The 21,731-nt window shown below is 40.5% G+C and overlaps 1 protein-coding gene across 4 annotated transcripts in view; it reads left to right on the top strand.

The window, feature by feature from the left end:
* Positions 1-19,245, top strand: part of arhgap24 (Rho GTPase activating protein 24) — a 96,824-nt gene extending 77,579 nt beyond the window's left edge. For all 4 annotated transcript variants that reach the window (XM_085359867.1, XM_085359869.1, XM_085359870.1 and 1 more), the window contains 6 exons: positions 7,221-7,428; positions 12,284-12,416; positions 13,821-13,894; positions 13,968-14,089; positions 14,211-15,378; positions 17,301-19,245. In XM_085359867.1, the coding sequence (XP_085215993.1) occupies positions 7,221-7,428; positions 12,284-12,416; positions 13,821-13,894; positions 13,968-14,089; positions 14,211-15,378; positions 17,301-17,565 (1,970 nt within the window). In that variant the 3' untranslated portion in view covers positions 17,566-19,245. The remainder of the gene's footprint in view (positions 1-7,220; positions 7,429-12,283; positions 12,417-13,820; positions 13,895-13,967; positions 14,090-14,210; positions 15,379-17,300) is intronic.
* Positions 19,246-21,731: the final 2,486 nt, after the last annotated feature.

Here is a 21,731-nt window from a genome sequence, read left to right on the forward strand (position 1 = left end):
CACTCTGTGTTTGGTCAGCAAAACCCATTTTGGACAAGTAAAAGTCTTAATATATGAATATATTTATACAATGTGCATACCTGTGGAACGTGCATTCAAAGTTTACCTGCTTTATTGTCATTTGAATTATATCAGAAGTAACAAACGATTGTGATGCAAAAACACAGATGAATATATTTATACAATGTAGATATAGTTGAGATGACCTGCTGAATCTCGCACTGAAGATCAGAATGGAGGAGAAAAGAGATTTAAGTGACTTTGAAAGTGGAATGGTTATTAATGCCAGACAGACTGGTCTCAGTATTTCAGAAACCATTGATTTACTGGGATTTTCCCACATAGTTGTCTCTAGGGTTTACAGAGAATGGTCTGAAAAACTGAAACTACCCCAGATTCTCTGGGTAAAAATGAATTGTTGATACCGCAGAAGACAATACCAGACTACTTCAAGTTCATAGGAAAGCAAAGTAATTAAAATAACTACTAGTTGCATATTTTGGATATGCTCTTCTGCATGTCCAAGATATGTACATCTGAACACACAGCGTATTAGTGGTAACATTTATTTGAATTATTCTGTTTTTAACTGTTTGAATGTGTAGACATCAGCAAGACAACCTGCAGAAGTTCAAACACAGCTGTAGAAGGGGGACGAAAGGTGATTTAAGCGACGTTGAATGTGCCATGGTCAGTGTTGGTCAAGTTACTTGAAAAAAGTAATCAGTAACTAATTACTGATTACTTCCCCCAAAAAGTAATCCCGTTACTTTACTGATTACTTATTTTCAAAAGTAATTAATTAGTTACTTAGTTACTTTTTAAAAACACGATTTACAACCTGAAGAGGTGATAAAGCGATAGATCTTTCAGCCCAATTCTACTTTTTCTGCATAATCCATCATACAAAATGTAATCAAATGGAAAAGTCTCTTTTTTTTTAACTTGTTTTATCAGTTTTAATCTTTTAACTTTATGCATCAAGCAAAAAAATGTAATTATATGCAACATTCTCTGACTTGAATAAATTAGTTTAAGATTTAAACCTATTTTCTGCACATTCCAGCCCATAAAATAAAATATTTTTAGTGTTTACACTCACTCTGTTTTACTTGCATCAAATAGATGCAAGTAAAACACAGCAGAAAATAAATAAAGTCAAAGACTAGCGGTCCTGTTGCTCTATTTTCACCGTAAAGCAGGACTGTGGTAGGCGGAGGTTTACCCTGGTGCAGGTGTGCCGCGGTCAGTTGAAGAATCCACGAGTTTCTCTGTGAGTTTCCCATTATGTCGTTGCGCTCTCGGTGCTTGCTTGGAAGTTTAGGGATTTTTTTCGCTGTAAAAAGAAGTTTTCTTCCCATGCACGATGGACGCTAATGTTTTTGTCACTTTTTACGGAATCAAACTCAAAGTAAGGTCAGTACTTCCACGCTTTAAACGCTGCACGCTCATACTCTCTCCCACAATCGATATGTGGTCCATTGTTGATCTGCACACAGCTGTTGTCACTAACGGCGCACTCGCTTACGTCACTGTCATGAGACATTCTCGCAAAAAATCACGGTTTTAGTAACGCAGTAACGCAGCGTTCCTATGGGAAAGTAACGGTAATCTAATTACCGTTTTTGCAATAGTAATCCCTTACTTTACTCGTTACTTGAAAAAAGTAATCAGATTGCAGTAACGCGCCCATCTCTGGCCATGGTTGTTGTCCAACACAACCGTCCTTATGGTTTACAGAGAAAAAGAGTAAACCTCAAGTGAGCGACAGTTCTCTGGCAGGAAGTGTCATGTTTGTTCTAGAGGTCAGAGGAGAACGACCAGTCTGCTGAACAGTGATGCAAAAGAGCATTTCTAAATGGACAACACATTGAACTTGAAGCACATGAACTGTAGCAGCAAAAGACCACACTGACTGCCACTCCTTCCAGCTGAGAACAGGAAACTGAGGCTGCAATTCACACCTACTCTTTAAAATAGGAAAACAGAAGATTTAAAAAAACAATAAAGCATTTCCTCATCAGATGAGTCTTGATTTCTGCAACATGCAGAATTTGGTGTAAACAGCATGAAAGCATAGATTACTTGTATCAAATGATCAGGCTGCTGGTGGTGATGCAATGGTGTCGGGTATTTTCTGGGACACTTGGACACCATGTCCATCCCTTCATCATCACTGTGTACCCTACTGATGGAAGCTTCCATTAGAAAGACATGCTATTTTACAAAGCTCAAATAATCTCAAAGTGGCTTCTTGAACTCGGAGTGAGTTCACTGTAACGAAATAGCCTCCACAGTCAGCAGATCTTAAATCCATCACCTCTGGCATGTGGTGGAACGGGACAAATCTGCAGCAACTGTGTAATGTGGATGTTTCAAGCAGCAGTCTATGGCACAAAGAGCTGGTAAAGTCCACTGAGTATAAAATAAGAGTGTGCTGGCATTTAAAACCTTTTTTTCCCCTTGTGGCATCATGGCATGTGTTCCGGGTGGCATTATCACAGTACTTGGCCATTACTTGACATAATAATGTTTTCAGTGTCTTTTGAAGTATCAAATCCAAGTCTGTGCTTCTTGAATCTCCACATAGCATTTTTGTTTTTCATTTCTACCCAGCCTGGTCATGTCATGTAATAAAGGAACACAAATGCATTCTATAGCGGTTACATGTGTCAAGTGAGCTGAAATCTAATCATAAAATAAGCTGTGAGTCATCGCTCAAGTGCATGATGCTGTAATTGTTCTCATGAAGTTGTTCCTGACTTTGGAATTAGCGTGCTGATTACCGAGCCTCCCGCTGCGCCGCCGTGGTTTCGTTATCCACCGCCTTGGCAGACACCGGCCTACTTTGTGTAAGAACAGGGCACAAGTGCAGCATTTGTAACTGGACAGCCAGTTCAGGCAGCTCTCAGTAACAAAATGAATAGAGGAGGCAGAGCTGGCCCCTCTGTTTTCAGTGCAGGCAGCTTGATGTCTATTGCAGCTGACTGCTCTTCAAAAGGATGAGCCATTCGTCAAAGATACCACACGAAAGGTGGCTCCATGCTGGACCAGAGCCAGGCTGTCTTTGTCTCTGTCATGCACACATATACAGAGCCCAGACACATGCGCGCACACACCACACACACATATTCCAGCTTTTCACATTTTGCAGTAGCAGCAGAAGCTAGCTGAGCACGGATTGGCTGACGAGTGATCCTGAAGTGTGGTGAAACTCTGTTCAGTAAGTGACAGGAAGGCGGCTGCCAGAATGAATGAGCCCCCCTTGAAACCTTTACCGTCATGCTGTGATGCCACTCGCTGCGATGTGGCATTAACCGCAACAAACACTTAAGCAGGAAAGAGTGTGAGATGTGCAGCTGCGGCTTTTCCGTCTGGATCTTTGGAGATCTGTGTCATGGTAAATGTCAGTTGTCTTTTCGTAGTTTGGGGAAGTGTTTGAATTTGAAAAGAGCTTCTTTTAATATTTTCAAAATGCCTCATTTCCAAGCCATGTTCCCTGTGGTAAATGTCAGCTATTCCAGACTGCTGTGCCATTTCTGTCCAGTTTTGTCTGATCCCTGTGCCGCACTGACTTTCAGTAATAGTGGTGGTCATAACAATTTTCATCTATTAATTCAGCTCCTCACCTCCTGCGCACTTGTGCACTTTCAGCTTCAATGTGGCTTCCAAAACTGTCATAACTTACAGTAAAAAAAATTGCTTTTAAATGTGACCCTACAGATAAGCAGCACACAGTTAAGTACATTTATCTGTCTTCTGGCTTTGGATTGCAGTGTCCTCTTCTAAACTTCCTTTGATCTCAACTCCATAAAAGCTGGAGAAAGTTTGTTTTTAAATGTCAGTCGGGATGTGAGATCAGCCATCATTTGCCTTTATATTATGCTTCTGAGCTTTAAGTAGTATTTATAGACTATCAGTAGGAGGGAACAAATGTTTTTAACCATATTGTGTCTAATTAAGTGGCAAATTTTAAATTATGTTCATTCTTCTAATCATAAATACAGATCACACTCCGAGAGTAGTTGTCCTAACTGTTAATTTCATCCATACCAAATCTCTGAATCATCGTTACGTTTTAAACCATCTTAATAACGAAAGCATTACCTAAGTCCTGCCACGGCACACCGAGCGATGGTAAAACAAACAGAGCTGCATCAGCATGTTTCTGTCTGGAGGCGTATTGTTGAATCTAAACTTTATTTCCTTAACGACAATCCAGACCGGCCTCGTCAGTTTTGTAAATTGGCAGTTCATTAAATGCAAATGTTTTACACGTTTGCATGTTTTACCTTTACACTAAAGGTCAGAGAAGCAATTCGAGGTTTTTTATGTGGATTATCATGAAATGTCTTATTGGTTTGTATTTGATAAAACAGGTTGTATGTTGTCCATGAACTAAAATCACTTTTATACTTGTGTGTGTGAGTGAGAGAGAGAGAGAGATTCTGTGCAACTGGCAGATACTAAGATTTTTTGCAGAGATGTCACTCATGTGCACGCTTTGGTCTTGTGGTTTGTCCCGTATCCAGCACTATTGGGAGCGCCAAATATTCATATAACACTTGCTCACACTCTGCATAAGCTGGTACACACACACACACACACACACACACGTGACCCAGGAAAACATTCCTAGACTCATGACCAGAACGTCTGGAGGAATGACCTCATTTTCACTCATTTTTTTTCCCTTTCTTCTCTTTTCGATACACGCGGATATTAATCATTCTTTACTAAAGTGAAGCTGAGCTCTTCTGTATTTTACTCTGGTCTGTCTAATATTTGGAAAAGTGGACCCACAGCTTCAGATATTTCACTGTTTTGTCATATTGGGGTTGCTGTGAAGATCGAAGTGGCAAAATCCCAGAGCGACTCCAGACTTCTGAGGAGCTTCTTCTCATCAAGCAAAGACAGCTTTCTGAGAGATGGAAATGAGAACAGTTTGGCCGACCCGCTGTCAAACTGATGCATCCAGTCTATTCCACTGCTTTTGTTTTGTTCTCTGTCATTTCTGCAAAGATTAGGGCTGGTTTTGGGAAAATGCTTGTGTGCACGCACTTGAAAATTTGCACCTCTGGTATGTTTTCTTATCACAAATTTATTAATAGGCCTTTTTTCTGGAAACTTAAAAGTTGCGTCATTTTTAAGAGGGGTGAGTAATCACATTCGCTTCTAATGAGAAATGTTTTGAAGCCTTTGCAGCAGTTTGTGGGAAAAGTCTCAATACACCTGTTGAAAATCTTAAGCTTCTAGTTTTTTAGTGTCTATTTCAGACCCTGGCTATTTGAAGCCGTTTCTTGCTGTGTTAAGGAGGATGCTGGTAGGCTGAATCTGTTTCCGGCGTCTGATTGTACCATGTTGTACCACGTGTGTGTATGTGTGTGAGTAGCCTCTCTCTGTATCTGGAGACTGGAAAAGTATGCAGATCCAAATCTCTCAGGAAGGCAGCTTTAATCCCCTCTTGTGTTGCATCCACATGAGACGGCTGGTTTTTTTTCTACAGCGTCTGCCTCGGACAAAAGGCGAGAGGTGCTCAGGAAGTTAGAGATTTGATCATCAGACTAAGTGTGTGTGTGTGCGTGCGTGCGTGTGTGTGTGTGTGTGTGTGTGTGTGTGTGTGTGTGTGCAAGAGAGAATATTTTACATTTTATTTGCTTGGATTGTCAGGAAAACCTTATCATAAATTCCTTTCAATTGATTTAACTGCTCTCTTTGATGTTACTTGAGCTGTAGATGGTATGCTAATGGCCTCTGCAATTCTTTGAGAAATGTCAGGGAGTTCAACATATTAAACAGCATTGATTTCTCTAGATAAAAAAAAATATATATATATATATATATGAATAAATATCTTGTACACACTGTTAGGGCTGCTCGATTATGGCAAAAATGATAATCACGATTATTTTCACTGAAATTGAGATCACGATTATTTGACGATATTTATTTAACCCTTTAAGACCTACTATAGAACCAAGTCCACCAGAGCTTATATTATTTTTTTACATGCTGTAGTGCCATTTGTGGGAGCATTTCAAGTTGCTATACATCAATACAACTGTTATAGCCCATATTTTAATAATATGTATGCATTAAGTGCATAGTAATTACATAAATTGCAAAAAAGTGCAATAAACTACAAAAAAAATTGAAAATCGCTTTTGTTTTGTTTACATATATTTCTACTTGGAGAAATTTAAGAGGTTTATCCCTCAAAACTTTAAATACAATAAAGTTGCAAAAAATAGTTTACAACAACAGGAAATTTATTTTGAGTGTCTTCATAGTTTTATTTTGGAGATACAGCAATTTTTATATACTGCAGGAAAAACAAAAAACAATCCTATGATGCAAATTTGCAAAGAAAACAGCATGTGCATCATTTCACTGTGGGAAGTGTTACGAACAGCTGATAGGAACGGCAAAGCGTGTTTCTGGAATATTATGTTTTTGTTCCTGCAAGCGCTTTTTATGCAATTTTTGCAAAGCTATATGTGGAACGAAACCGTGACCGAGGACAAGCTGATGGCATCAGATGTAAGTACAACTCCTCCGGTTTCATATGCAAAACAAATTATTGCGCTAGCTTACACGGTTCAGGTTCTACAGGGATTTAAAAATAGTTACGCAAAACGGAGCGTGCTGCTCTGACCGGCTTTAAAGGGTTAACAATGACTTTAAAAAATAATATAAAATAGTGTGCAACACCACTGAAGTTTTTTTTTTTTTTTAAACTCTCTTTTCAACCAACGGCAGTCACTCTCCAAATAACTTCTGCTTAGCTTTCCGAGCTTCCCTCGGGTCCTCTTAATCAGCGGTCTCCAACCTTTTTTGCGCCACGGACTGGTTTATGCCCGACAATATTTTCACGGACCGGCCTTTAAGGTGTCGCGGATAAATGAGGGAGGGGCTAATAATCGGCTCAGTCATTTTTAATGATCGTTGAAAGCCCAGATCGTAATCGTGATTAAAATTCGATTAATTGAGCAGCCCTACACACTGTATTAAATTATAAGCTTGGCTGCATAACAAAATGTAAACAGCATAAATAGAGTATAAGTGTATACTTCTGCCTACTCCTTTTCAAACAAAAAAATGGAATGATATTTTGTAATGATTGTGAATGTACATGTTTGAAATAAAAAGGAACTGAACTGAAGAGTTGACATTTATCACCTTTATAGCATTAGCAAACTTTTTGTGTGTGTCTGTTTCAGGGATCTTTGGTCAGAAGCTGGAAGAGACCGTGCGGTATGAACGCCGGTTTGGGAACAAGCTCGCCCCTATGCTGGTAGAGCAGTGCGTGGATTTCATTCGGCAGAGGGGTCTTCAGGAAGAGGGCCTTTTCAGGCTGCCAGGACAGGCCAACCTGGTCAAAGAGCTGCAGGATGCCTTTGACTGTGGAGAGAAGCCCTCTTTTGATTGGTAAGCAGAAATGTGCCCGTACAGGCTGGTTTAGATTTCCTCAGTGCGTTTTAATGTCGACTTGATACGTTCGGCTCGGGGAGTTGAAATGCAAAAAAAGTGGGCGGGTTAGTACAGGGTTCAGTTGTATCTGCTTAGAGAAACTTGAGTGATACAGCTGCTCGAAACCTGTATCAATTATGAAAGACATAATTATTTAATTTAGGAATATTTAATATGTATCTTAAGTCTAAGCAATGTGATAATTGAAGCTTGGCAAAAACATTATTGTTATGATTTATTAAACTGAGGATAAGTACCTGAATAAGTATCAAGCTGCTTGAACAGCGCTATCACAAAGACCGATGTGGTAAATCCATGATAGTTAAAATGTATGATAACTCCCCTCCATGCAGGGAGAGGTCATCCTCATATTTGCACACTATCTGTCCACTATCTGTTGCAGGCACCATATTCATACCTGACCTGGTGAGATGTCTCTTGCACACGATGATGTATCAGAACAAATTTCCTCAGCTCTTTTCATGTCTTATATTTAAAACACAGCCTCATTGTTCAACCATCTTTACTGTGGGAGTTCTGCAGGTCTCCCAAATTCTGTCATAATTCATATTAGCACTTGGCCTCCTTTGGCTGTCTTCTTCTGCATGGCTAATGTCCAATTTGTCAGTTTTATGGTTACCACTTGGAGGTCAGTCTCAGGTCATTCTGGTGGAATGTTAGCTTGTGAGATGAAGCTGTCATCGTTATCAAACATGGGTGTTTAACTTGCCAGTTTTCATTTTGTCCCTCTGAACACAACAGCTTGAATATCGCCTCATTACATTAGAGAAAACACAACTCTGTTGTTGGTTATTTGTGTGTTGCATTTTGCCACACATTATTCGGATTTCAAATAATCAAAACTGAACCGGTTTTGCATTTTTGAGCACAACCACACAGATAATAAACAAATGCAGGCAGTTACCTTATTATATAATAAGTTTTAAGGACCCATATGCCCCTTGACCTCCTTAACAGGTATTTTCTGTTGCTGAATTAGACCTCTGGACTGAGTGGGTGTCTGGAGAGCACAGAAAGCGGCACAGCTCAGTTCATTGACGTGTCTGCTCAGAGGAACATTTTTGTGCACAAATGAGTTTTTCTGTGTCCCATCAGACCAAAGTCATCATCTTGATTGGAGCTTACTGAATTCCACCAAATTTCTGCTAAATCTAAATCAAAGACAAATTATTCTGTCCAGTATGATGAAAACAAGAATGCAACAGTTTGCTCCTAACCATCATTACGGAGCAATAATAGACAAAAATAAGAGTCTGAGCAGTACAGTGGTGATGACATTAGCACTGCCGCCTCACAGAAAAAAAGATTTCGACTCAACCCTGCCTCTCACCCAGTGACAGCTGGTACAGGTGCCAACCTCCCATTATCCTGCATTGGATAAGCACTTAACAGGACATATAGGTGGATGGAAACTTTCATGATATGTTAGTTTGTGAGATAGCACCACTTTGTCAGGGAAAAAAGGGGTGTGCCCTGGACAAGATTGACAGTCCAGCACAGTGTTAACACAGAAAGGCAGACAACCAGTCGCAATATTCATTCCCAGTTTACAATCACCAGTTAAAGGTTTGAGCCCCTTGAAAAATCCCAAGTAGGGCAGGAAAACTTAACATAGAAGTAGGGATGTCACAATATCAGAAATGTGTTTGCTAAAGAAGTGTTTGCAGAGTAGCCAAGTGACAGTACGAGGTATAATATGAGCTTATTTTAAAGCATTTCATGTTAACCGATGGAGTCATGAACGGATGGATGGAAGTTAGCCAATGCCGTCCATTTAGCGTATTGAAAATAGTTGATTGTACAACAGCAAAACTGTCTCCAACTTAATGGCAATCTGTATCTTAAACTTGTGTAAATGTAAACTGCCCCCATCTGGTTCCAGAGTAACAGCAGCCTCAGTACGTATGCTGCACAGGGTATCTAAAACAAAACAAGAACCGCCACTTTGTCCAAATTTTTGTATTTAAATGTAGATCGGTTCTACAGATCTCGGAAGGGCTCTAACCAGAAAAAAAAAGTGCTGTAGACACCAGTTTCACAACACAAGGTACAAATATCCAAGATAATCAACTTATTTCCTATTTGTACAACTGAAAGTATGTGTGGACTTGAACTCAGATTTTGGGAAGTTAAAACAATGTTGCAAAATGGACAAATGCGTGCTCTAACATTTGAGGATATATAAAAACAACAGAAATATGGAAGTTGGAATTGCAGGTTGTGTTTGTTATTGTAAAATGTTAAATATCAGTCTAAAAGTAATTAATTACTTGAAAAGTAACTATTGCGTTACTTTTTTTAAAAATGTAACCCTCTGGGGTCCAGGGTATAATTGGCCATTTTTCACTACTTTTGATTAAACCTCTACATTTCACCTTTAAAAACTATTTACTTTGCCTTGTTTGGTGTCATTCTTTTCAGCACAACCTCACGTGTCTGAATTTACAGTTATGTTTTCATTTTGACATACTGCATTAACACAATTGATCATAAATCAGACAAAAAACATAAATTCCAAGTAGAAAAGTTTTTTTACTGTAACATCCACAAACATGTTTAATGAATCATATTTCATAACTTTAAATGCAACTATAAATTGTCAATTTAAAATCCTATGCACAGGTTTTGCAAACAAAGTTGTTTGCAGTCATTTACCTTTTACCCTTTTTTAAATAACCATTTCAAACTATTTACAGAACAATCAGCTGTTCTGCATCAATAAGATGCCGCACAAACTATTTGTGCCACTCCAAAAAAATAATTTCTGTCCATTATAAAGGAGAACATCACAGCCTGATACCTGCAGGTCTGACAGCAGCAGGTGTATCACTCATGTTTTCTACCTGGAGACAGCAGTCGCCTCATTGTTCTGACACACAACACAAAACTATCCACAACACTACACACTAACTACACAAGACAACACATTAACTACACACTCCAAACACGCTAAACGTCACAAATCTCTCACATCTCAAAACTCGCTCTCTCTCTCGCTCTCTCTCTCGCCATCACTCCTAAAACTTCCCCCTCTTTCTAAACAACCAAATGTCTTGGTGCCATATCATTATTGATTGGTCGACATGGTGCATTTTTCCACCAACACGAAAGGGGTGGGGGGGGGGTTTTGTCCTTTTTTTTTTTTTTTTTTTTTGCTCATAAGCAGAGGGTGCTTGCTAGCGCTGTCCTTAGACAACGTGACGAAAGTATTCAGGAAAAAACACGCATATATTGTTTATCATGACTCTGGTTTTACGTGGCCTATTAACACAATTTAAAAACTGGTATATATCACCTTGTTGCTGCTTGTTGCTTGTTGTTGTTGTTGTCATGTGATTGGCTTACCACGACCACGGTACTTTATTCTTCCTCAGTCAAACAGCAGCACTCATGTGATTGTTTTACCCCCTTAGCAGCTTCAGGTGTTGTGCCAAAAAGTGTTCGTCTGCCAGAAAGCGATTGCCGTCCGCGGGAGTGCACAGTTGCTTAAAGCTGTAGCGACCAGATTACTTACAGCTACTTCCGTGCAACTGATATAAACTGGACACAGGTTCAACCATCTGTTTTTTGAAAAATAGTAACGGACCACATTTTCTTGTTAGTAACGGTAACGGCGTTGTAACGATAGAAATAGTAATTAGTTAGATTACTCGTTACTGAAAAAAGTAACGCCGTAAGTAACGCCGTTAGTCCCATCACTGGTTTGCTCTGGTCTTTTTCAAAAGCACTTGAAGCCCGTCCATCCATTTTCTTAACTACTTATCCACTTGATAAGCCTTGTAAGGCAGCCAAGCTCTCATTTATATCCGTTATCTCCACAGGTAATATTTCAGACCAATAAAGATCAGTAAACTGTGAGAATCACCCTCTTCACGGTAAATTCAGCTCAGTGATGTCCAGGATTAATGGACTGGGAGAAAAAAAACCCTTATTTCGTGCTTTTCTTTCCTTTGGCAGGGACGTGGTAGCCAGCCACACAAACTTTCCGAGGCATCTCTTTGTTCAGTATTTTGCCAACAGTAAAAAGGAACAATCATACTTCCCAATTATACACCTGCTGTTATATTATGCTGTGTGTAGGTGGCTGTAGGAGACTAAGCACTGATTGTTTAATGCAGCAGCCTTCATCTAGAGCATACTTGAGTAATGAAACATACTGAGCCAAGCTATGGATCGCTTTTTTCACAGCATTGTGCCACTCCAACCAATAACATAAATAAAACCTGGATGAAACTGTCAGGATCGACTCTATAAATCAACATCTCACCACTTCCCGAAATTCAAATTCACACTGACGAGTGCGTCCATCACGTCCTCTGCACAGTAACACATTTCTGCCCTCCTGTTTGTGCTTTGCTGTGGTAGAAACTACAGCCTCCCGTGTACCTGCCTGTGTCTGATTTTGATGTCCCTCATCTTGCGAATTCCCTCTTTAGTGACCTCCTGCCTTGCGACCTCCTGCCTGCCTCGCCAGCTGCTCCAGAGGCTGCAGTGGCCTCTTGGCAGACGTTTAGGCTGGTGCTGGCATATTAAATAAATCAGAAAGTGCCGATTGGAAACAGAGAAAATAAAAACTGGAAAATGATGGTACCACCTGCATTAGCAGTCAGTAGTTGGTCAGTAATGTCAGTTGTATGCATACACTACAGCTACACTATTACAGCTTGACATTTTTCTCCAACAGTGTGAAACCTAAAGTTGGAGTTGGCCTCATGGTGATTGCTGTTTGTCTCCATGCGGTTCAGGATAAATGATGGCCCTAACTTTTTACCGGTGTCTTGTCTCTCAACAGTAACACAGATGTGCACACAGTAGCTTCTCTGCTGAAACTGTATCTCAGAGAGCTGCCCGAGCCCGTCATCCCCTTCCAGAAGTACGATGAGTTCCTGTCCTGCGCCAAGCTCCTGGGCAAAGATGATGAAATGGTAAGAAACATGCGATGATTGCTTTCTTTGTAACCACATCTACTGGCAAATTAGCTTTCGCACACATACGGATTTTTTTTTTTTTTAAAGTTTCAACCTTTATAACAATAAACGTTGGTACTGAAAAGCCCTCACAGAAGTCTTATTCTTTGGCTTTTAATCTGCTCTTTTGCCGCCCAGTCATCCACGCTCAGCCCTGTGTTTCACACACAATGACTTTGTTGAGTCCGTTTTGACTTTTAACATCTAAATAGGATTTCGCTCACACCATGAGGCACGGTCGGCAGCATGGCTGGGGTTAGCCTTTTGCTCCCTCAGTGTCTTTCCCCTCTTCAGCATTCCTGAACCTAAGTTTGTGGTTTTTTTGTGTGTGTGTGTGTGTGTATATGCTACAGATGGGTATGAGAAGACATATGGTAAAGTGTGGATGAGTTTCCTCACTTTTTAACCCTCCTGGGACTTTGAAGTTGAAAGGAGATGGATGGAAAAGAGTTCACTATTTTATTTTATTTTTTTTATGTGAAAAGGCCTCAGAGCGTTTCCACATATCCTTTATTCTCAGTAACCTAACTGAGACTACTTCTGATTCAGTGGCACATCCATATAGATAGTTTATAAATGGGTATAATGATAAATCCTCTTATATCTGGTTTGCTTTTTCTAGTCACAGTTTTGTATCGAGAGCAAAAAGGATTTTCATTAAATATAAAGCTGGAATACTTGGGTTTTTCTAAGGGTGATACAAAATGTGTCAAGAAAATATTCCCTATGCCATTAAACTACCAGCAGCAACATGAACAGCTGATACAAGGCAGCATGGATCCATGCTTTCATCCTGCCAAATTCAGACCTTTTCATGTGAGAGTTGCTGCAGAAAACAAGATTAAGCAGACTAGGCAGACTTTTCCAATATCTTATTGTCTAATTTTGGCGAGTTCATGCAAATTGTAGCCCCAGTTTCCTTTTCTCAGTTAAGGAGGGGCACACAGTGACTTCTGCTGCTGTTGCCCATCTGCTTCAGCGTTCACTGTACTGTGCATTCAGAGATGCTCGTCTGCATTCCTCGTTTGTAAAAAGTTGTCATTTGAGTTACCGTTGCTTTCCCGTCAGCTCAAAACAGTCTTGACAGTATCTAAACACCTGAATGCTTCGAGTTTCTTCCCACAGAATTGATTGTTCAGATGTTTGTTAAATAAGTGTACCTAATGAAGTGACCAGTGAGCATATATTTACATAAACCCCCCTCTTTTCCACTGATTCATTTCCCACTGGATCCTGGGTGTGATTGTTTCATTATACACACTGTGATCAATCACGGGCTTTACAGACAATCTGTTGCAAAAGTTTCTATGAATGATTATTTTGCTGAGTTACTGTTACTTTAAAACTGTTTATTATCTGCAGGGTATGAAGGAATTGAGAAGGCTCGTGGAAAGTCTACCTCCAGTGAACTACAACCTCCTAAAATACATCTGCAGGTACTGATAATTAACTTTGGATACAGTTTTACATTGTTGAACCATGAGAAGCTGATATTTTCCATTTCCCTAGGTTTCTTGATGAAGTCCAGTCATATTCAGGGGTGAATAAAATGAGTGTCCAAAACTTGGCCACAGTCTTTGGGCCAAATATCTTGAGGCCAAAAATTGAGGATCCAGTAGCAATTATGGAAGGTGAGTGTTGAAGAATGTCAGGTATACGTGTCTTACTTTCTTAATATTTAGTTTTAAATCTTAAATAAGATGAATGTTGGTTTTAAAAGAAAGATGATGATGATGTTCGGTTTCTTTTTAGGTACTGTTCTGGTCCAGCAGCTCATGGCTGTTTTGATTGGTCACCACGACGTGCTTTTCCCCCGAGATGAAGACAGCCCTACTGCCCTCGAGCTCGTCAACAACAATATTGAACAGCCACGGCGACAAACCACTACATCTACCTCAGCCATCACTACAGTGTCTCAGAATGCTGAGAACAACAACACACATGTTGTGCGGCAGTGTGTTTGGGAAGCCAACGAGTCTCCTTCACACCGTCAGCACGCAGACAACAGTGGCTCCCCACGATCGGCAAGTCCCCGCAATGGAGTCATGGGACGCTTCGACGTCACCCGCAGTCCACCGCTGACCGTTAAAAAGAATCCAGCTTTTAGTAAAGGCAGTGGCATTGTTACCAATGGGTCCTTCAGCTCCTCACCCTCTTCAGATCCCACTGTGGAAAAGAGCCAGAGTGGAGGTGGCAGCTTACCGGTGCGTCGCAGTGGCACACTCAAAGGCTCGGGGACAAAAATGGGCACCAGCGGCGTCACGAGTGGAAACAGCGCTACAGGGAATGGGACTGGAGTTGTACGCATGGGCGTTCATGGGACTGACGCTGTCACAGGGAGTCCGAACAGCCGCAACAGCCTCTGGCAGCCGAATGGCTGTGTAATGTTACGGGAGAACAGCAAAGCTCGTGACTGCCACGGCGGAGATCAGACAACCAATCAGAATCGTCTGTCCACATACGATAACGTGCAGCTAAACCATCACAACCTGCAGCAGCAGAACCAGATCGCCAACACGTGTCTGAATACCAGCTGCGAGGACAAGCAGAGTGTGGACAGTGCCACCTGGTCCACTTCTTCCTGTGAAATCTCCCTCCCTGACAACTCCACTTCCTGTCGCTCCTCCACAACCACCTGCCCAGAGCAGGACTTCTATGGAGGGCACTACGAAGACTTGGATGGACCAGCACAAGACTGCGTGCATCCCCAGTCTGGCGAAGGAGGAGAGGGCAGAAATGGCGACAGAGAAGGAAGTGGAGAGGTTGGGAGGAGCAGTCGGGGCACGAGCAGCAGTGATAACAGCGACGGTTTTCCTGTTGGTAACGGACCCGGCAACCACAGCGCTCTGCACAGTCTAGTGGCCAGTCTTAAGCAGGAAATGCACAAGCAGAAGGCCGAGTATGAGGCCAGGATAAAAAGGTACGGCTCCATGTGTGAAGGGCTTGAATCAATACAAGCGCTTAATCTTTACTTTGGCCTTTTTTGCAAACTATCCATCTTTTTTCTCAGGTGATCAGGCATGTAAACCAGTGAGGTTTTCTTGTGTACCTTACTGTCATCTTCAAAGGTTTAGACCAGTAGAGATCAGTCACATCAAAAGAGAAAAAAGGAAATTTCAAATCTTAAAATGAGGTTAGGTGCAGGCTACCTCTCTTAATCTAGCACTTAAAAAAAACCAAGTCCCTATTTTGAATTTTTCCTTCCTGTGGATATGAAAAGCTGGCACACGTTAGTCAGATGCTACAGCTCTTCAAAGCCTTACTTTGTTCTGTAATATGCCAGCAGTGAACAGGAAAAAAATGTGTCCCAACTATAAACCTGCTGTAAAATGTTGTTTTGCATGGGTGGCTCTAAGAGACCACTGTTTTCTTTTAGTGCAGCAGGCTTCATGCATTAGTCAGGTTGACAGAAACATACCGGTACATGAGTGATAAAACACAACATCCTCCACCCAGCTCTGTGTCTTCTTTCCTTTTTTACTACGTCCACCATTCCCTCCATTTCACAAGAAGCCAGTGAATAAACTTTTCTAGAGCATCAGGATCCACTCTATAAATCAACATCTCACCACTTCATTAAAACGCAGAGTTCAAGTTCACTGGCAGTGACTGCACCCTCCTCTGTGTCTGCCCACATCTTTTCTTTTTTTATGCCCCTCACCTGATTCCATCATTATCTCATTAGCCCTTGTAACCTCCTGCCAGCTTCACCAGCTGCCCTTTGTTGGCTCATTACTATCCAAAGGTCACCGTGGCCTTTTGGCAGATCATCTAAGTTGATGGCTGCAGATGAAATAAAACTGAAACCACCAATCAAAATCTTATTAATGGGCATTCCCATTAATGAGCAGGAGTGTACACAAGTCTGAACAGCTGCCTTAGTCTTTGGCAACCACATGGCTTTGTCGTATAATGGGAAAGCAACAAAACGGGCAAACTCTCCAGTGAGGATCAAATAGCCAATCAGAAGCTGTCTTTTTCACTCTGTTCCTTTAGCTACAAGCTTGTAAAGTTGTCAAGCATGAGGCTCGGGTTCCAGTGGGGGACAAGTGACTCCAATTCAGCCCACTGCATGGCTTTGGAAAATGTCAAAGTGGGCATAAATTGTGTTTTGTTAAGTTTTACAGCTTTTGCTACATTCATCCTGTACCAAAGTAATAAAAGAAAAAAGTAGTAAGTAGTTTTATACAATTATTTCTTTCTACTTACGAGTCAAGCTGACAGATGTTTTTCATTTGCTGCTGCAAATGCAAAACAAAACTGAGACATATGGTTGAAACTACACCTCTTTTTTATGTAACAATGTAGCAGGCATTAAATGTGTAGTTGTTTATACTGACAAAAAGAAGAGTTTCACTGGTGGCACTTCACATAGGCGAAAGTTTGATATCTCCAATCTAACCTGAACACTGAACAGGACGAAAAGGTACCTAGAAGTCACTCAAAATAGCCCTTTCCTGAATAATCCGTAACTTATTTAAGCTTTCAGACTGTTTGAACATCAAGTTTGAGAAAAATGCCCCCATACAGCCGTCAAGGAAGAGGAAATTTGCCAAAGAATTATTTTGGGTTTTTTTTCTTTGAGCTATAGTTCATCTTAAAGTTGGCTATATTAACATGGAAAACTATGGAGCTGTATCAGTTTGCCATTTGCCTTTTTTATTTTATTTTTGGGCCTCTAAGACTTCCACAGCCCCAGAGATTGTGGTTGCATGTAATTCATTAGGTCATTAAGAAAATTAAAAAGATCTGCAGCTGCCCTTGTGCTCTGAGATGAGCAAATCCTCTGTTCACTACGGCACTGCTAATCTTTTCCTAATCCCGTGTATGCCTCATTTGCAGTTTGGAGCAGCGTAATTTGGAGCTGGAGACTGAAATGGTGAACCTACACGAGGAGCTGGACCAGGAGAGGAAGAAGTACACCATGGCGGAGATCAAGCTGCGCAACGCTGAGCGCGCCAAGGATGACGCCGAGCGGCGAAACCAGATGCTACAGAAAGAGATGGAACAGTTTTTCTCCACATTTAGTGACCTCACCGCAACTGGCAACGCCGCAGCCACCGATCCCCGCCGACCAGAGCGAAACAACACCATCTGGATACAGTGAAGGAAGGCTGAAAAAAGATGGCAGCCAAGACAGGAACTGGGTTATTATAATGACGTGAACTTTAGAGAGACTCTAAACAAGATTTGGCTGCTGATCGAAGGAGGGAAAACACACTGCAAAGGGTAACGGCACGTTTTAATTTAAGAAATAGGAGATATAGGGCTGATGTAAGCCGCCTTTATAAATGTAAACATCACCTGGAGTGATGCCAGAGTGACATTATCTGTATATAGCCTTATTTAAACAGACGCTCATGGACACACTCCAGTCTCCCAGAAGTGGTTGGGGTTTGTTCAGTTGTCTGGCTGGGAAATGGAGCAAAGGGACAGTACACAACAGCCTATGAGGACATATGGTACTACCATTTTATGTTAGCTCCGAGATAGAAGGGAAGACAAAATGTTAAAAAAAAATTTAAAAAAAAAGAACAATACCAACACCAACCTTGGACCTGAAAATGCAGAAAAGACCACACCGAACTCCTCCTTTTTATTCATTTTTACCATCTAACCAAAACACACCTTAGTGTTCAATATATTTCTGCATCTGCTCATGTCAAAGATGTCATATGTTGTAAAGAGAAGTAAAACTGACACTTCATTGTTTTTGTGATATTTAAGCAAAGCTATAAACGTGTGCTATTTTCTATCAGTTTTTTTTTCTTTTGCACTTAAATGTTTGTTTAGTCTCTGCAAGTTGGTACTGGATGTTCTGTCGGTCTATGTGTCGATGCGTGTGCCTGTGCTTCTGTGCTGTTATATTTACCCATGACCAAAAGAAAAAGAGCCTGTACTGTAAATATTGTATAGATAAATGCAGACGTGACTAGATTAGATAGTTTGCATTGTGGTTTACTGATATTCAGATGGATATGGCATGAATTGAGTTGATACTGAAGAATGATTTGTAGTTTGTTAGAGTACAGTTCAAGGTGTTGCACAGTGGGTTATTGGCATAAATCTTTTAAGTCTTGAATTCAGAATTTCAGATAAGAAACTGTATGGCATGCCGCTTTTAAAGATACAATTTACTGATTTTTCGAGGCCAGCACACGTTTGTGGGTCATAACTGTGAAATAGTTGGGATTTTAAAGCCTCTAATTTGATGACATTATCAGCCTGGCAGCAAAATTCAGTAATAAGTGGTATGTGCATGATGGTTGCATGAGTCTACGAGGGTCGGCATACACTAACTGAATATTTGTAAAGTGACTGTATATGGATGAAGTGTATTTATGTAGCCCGAAACCAAATGTCTGCACATGATGTGGATTTGCGAATGATTACAAAACGGGACACCTCTGATAGATCAGACCAGGAATGGACCTGCGTCAGAGAGGAGTTGGTGCGTACACGTGTGCGCGGACCTGGTGCTCGGCTTCTTTTTAAACCTGCTGCTGGTCATTGCAGGACATCTGGAATGTGCATATGGAGTCAAAAAGAAGAAGAAAAAAGTGCCTGAACAAGTGAAGGAGGGAGAGGGGAGCCTGCGCTTCTCATTTCACAGCCTTCACCGGGAAATAATGGGCTTAAGCCAAGCTGACAGTGTCACCTCGTTCTGTGAATTCCACACAAAAGGGCGGATTATGGATGGAGGGCCAGACGGAGTGGACGGGGATAGTGGAATGTTTTCATGACAATACTTGATACACAAAGGAACTTTAAAAATGACTTAATATGAATAAAGATGGATTTTAATGCAAGTCTCTGTTGTCATTTTTCCTTTTCAAATGTCCAACTAATGTTTGAAGACGAGGCAGAACATCTGATTGGCCTCACGTTAACACAATTAGTGGGCGGACAGTCAGGGCTGTTTTTATTTGTTGTTATTTTTGTTTAGAGGGAAAAACATTTTTGAGTCATTTAACTTGGAGAAAAGTGGAAAATATTCACTTTTAAAAAACTAGAATTGTAAAGATTTATAAGACTTATTACTAAAATAAAAAAACCACATCCTCGAGGCCTCCTGTGCTGCTAATTTCAAGTGTCTGATCTCTTCTGCTGCTAACAAAGTACATGAGAAATCAGTATTAGTATTAGCTGATGCAAAAAATTAAATTGCCAAAAGTAGTCATGCCCAGCGATGCTGCCTACTGTCTTATCACAAAAGGCACGGCTAGGTTAGAAATTATATCTGCACTCACTACACACCTTTTACTTTTTTTGATTTCAGAACTGCTTTAATTCTTTGTGGCATCGAATAATTTCTAGAAACATTTCTGAGATTTTGGTCCATGTTGACATGATAACATCACACAGTTGTTGCATATTTGTTGGCTCCTCCTCGCACTTTGGTCCAAGGAATGGACAGGGTCAGCAACAATAGTCAGGTGGTGTTTAAACAACGCTCAGGTCCTTTACACCACCAGCAGCAGCCTAAACCGTCAACACAAGGCAGGATGCATCTATGCTTTCATGCTGCTTATCCTAAATTGTGACCCTATAATCTGCATATCGCAGCAAAAAGCAAGATTCATTAGAGGAGGCAACATTTTCCAGTGTCCCCTTGTTCAATTTTGGCCTCTGTTTCCCGTTTAAGGTTTAAAGGTGTGTCAACAGGTGTAGCTCATCTGCTTCAAGGTTTAATATGTTGTGCATTCAGAGATGTTCTTCTGCATCCCTTAGTTGTAATGAATGTTTTTCTTTAGTTGCGCTTGCCTGCATGTTAAGGAGTCTGACTATATTCCTCTGACCTCTGGTATCAAAAAGGCATTTTTGCTCAGGGAACTGCCACTCGCTCGATATTTTCTCTTTTTTGCACCATTCTCTGTAAACTCTAAAAATGGTTTTGCAACGTGGTTTGGCACCAACAACAAAGCCACATTTTCAATCACTTTAAATGAACCTTCACCCCCATTCTGATGCATAGTTTAAATTTAAGGTAGTAATGTAAAACATATCTACATGCCTAAATGCACTGACATCCTGCCCCACTGACTGGCTGATCAGTGATTTGCGTTATTAAACAGGTAGACCTAATAAAGTGGCCATCGAGTGCGTTTCATTTCATTGGTATACTCTGAGAAAGGTCAGTGCGCTTGTTCTCATGCTGCACTCTCATGCTACATTATTTTTCTCTGTCAGAGAACTAGTTAATGGCTCTGCTTTAAGATTGTGTATCCACCTGAAAGTGCCTGAAAGCACATTAGATTCTGTGTAGGAGTCACAGTGACAGATTGGATAAATGGTTCCTATCGACAGCAAGGCCTGAAACAAATCTGCAGTGCATTTAAATTAGTCTCCAGGTAAAAAGAAAAGGTCCACGAACGCCCAAGGTCAAAGGTTTTGTTTATTTTCAACCACATACATAATACATAATATTTTTTACATACACAGTTCCTTTAAAATGTGTTTACAGTAACAGCTTTCAGTAAGTTTTTTCTTTTTCTTTTGCATTTGTTTTTGACTTTACTTGAAACGCTATAGCCTGAAGCTTCGAGATCAGCCTGAAACAATACCATTTCTTTTTTTTTTGTTTGTTTCTTTTTGAATTTTTTTTGTTTTAAACCTGACAATGTCAAAGGAACGATTCATTAAAACAGCACGGAGTAAAAGAAACAAGAGAGAAGGAATCAGAAAAGAACTGAATAACAACATCACCTGACTCAGATGAGCTATACAGGGTTTCGTCATTGTAGAGTTCCACATTTAAGACTCTAAACATTTTAGCATCCGACCCCTTGCAGTAGCTTGCCTCCCTGTCTGAGTGCAATAAAGTGTTTATTGCATTGTTGAACTGTTATTATTTACAATAGAAGTTAAAAGAAAAAGGTGAAAATTGCCAAGCTGGAGATCCAAAGATTGTTTTTTTTAAGTTGGCACAGCTGTGTGACAACGTGTGACATGTAATCATTTTTCATAGTGTATGAATCCATAAGAGGTCATTTTAAGACCCCCTCCCAAAAATTAGAAGCTGGAATGACAGTGGTTTTCTAATTCAATTCAAAGTGACAAAACATGAATACACACATGAACTACTACTAAACACACAACTGTGCTTACTCGCCATTGACATTCTTCAAAATAATTGCACAAAAGTCATGATCTCGTATTAAAATTCTAAAAAAAAATGAAGACGTGTTGCAAAATCATTTCTCCAGACGTCACATCACACCTTTCAACTCAGACTCGCAGCTTGTGTTGAATGCTGGTTGATTTAATCTCTCT

Source organism: Diplotaxodon limnothrissa, linkage group LG7 (assembly GCF_057381915.1).
Source record: "Diplotaxodon limnothrissa isolate DT_005_m linkage group LG7, D_limnothrissa_male_GT1.1, whole genome shotgun sequence".
In the NCBI taxonomy this organism is placed as follows: domain Eukaryota; kingdom Metazoa; phylum Chordata; class Actinopteri; order Cichliformes; family Cichlidae; genus Diplotaxodon; species Diplotaxodon limnothrissa.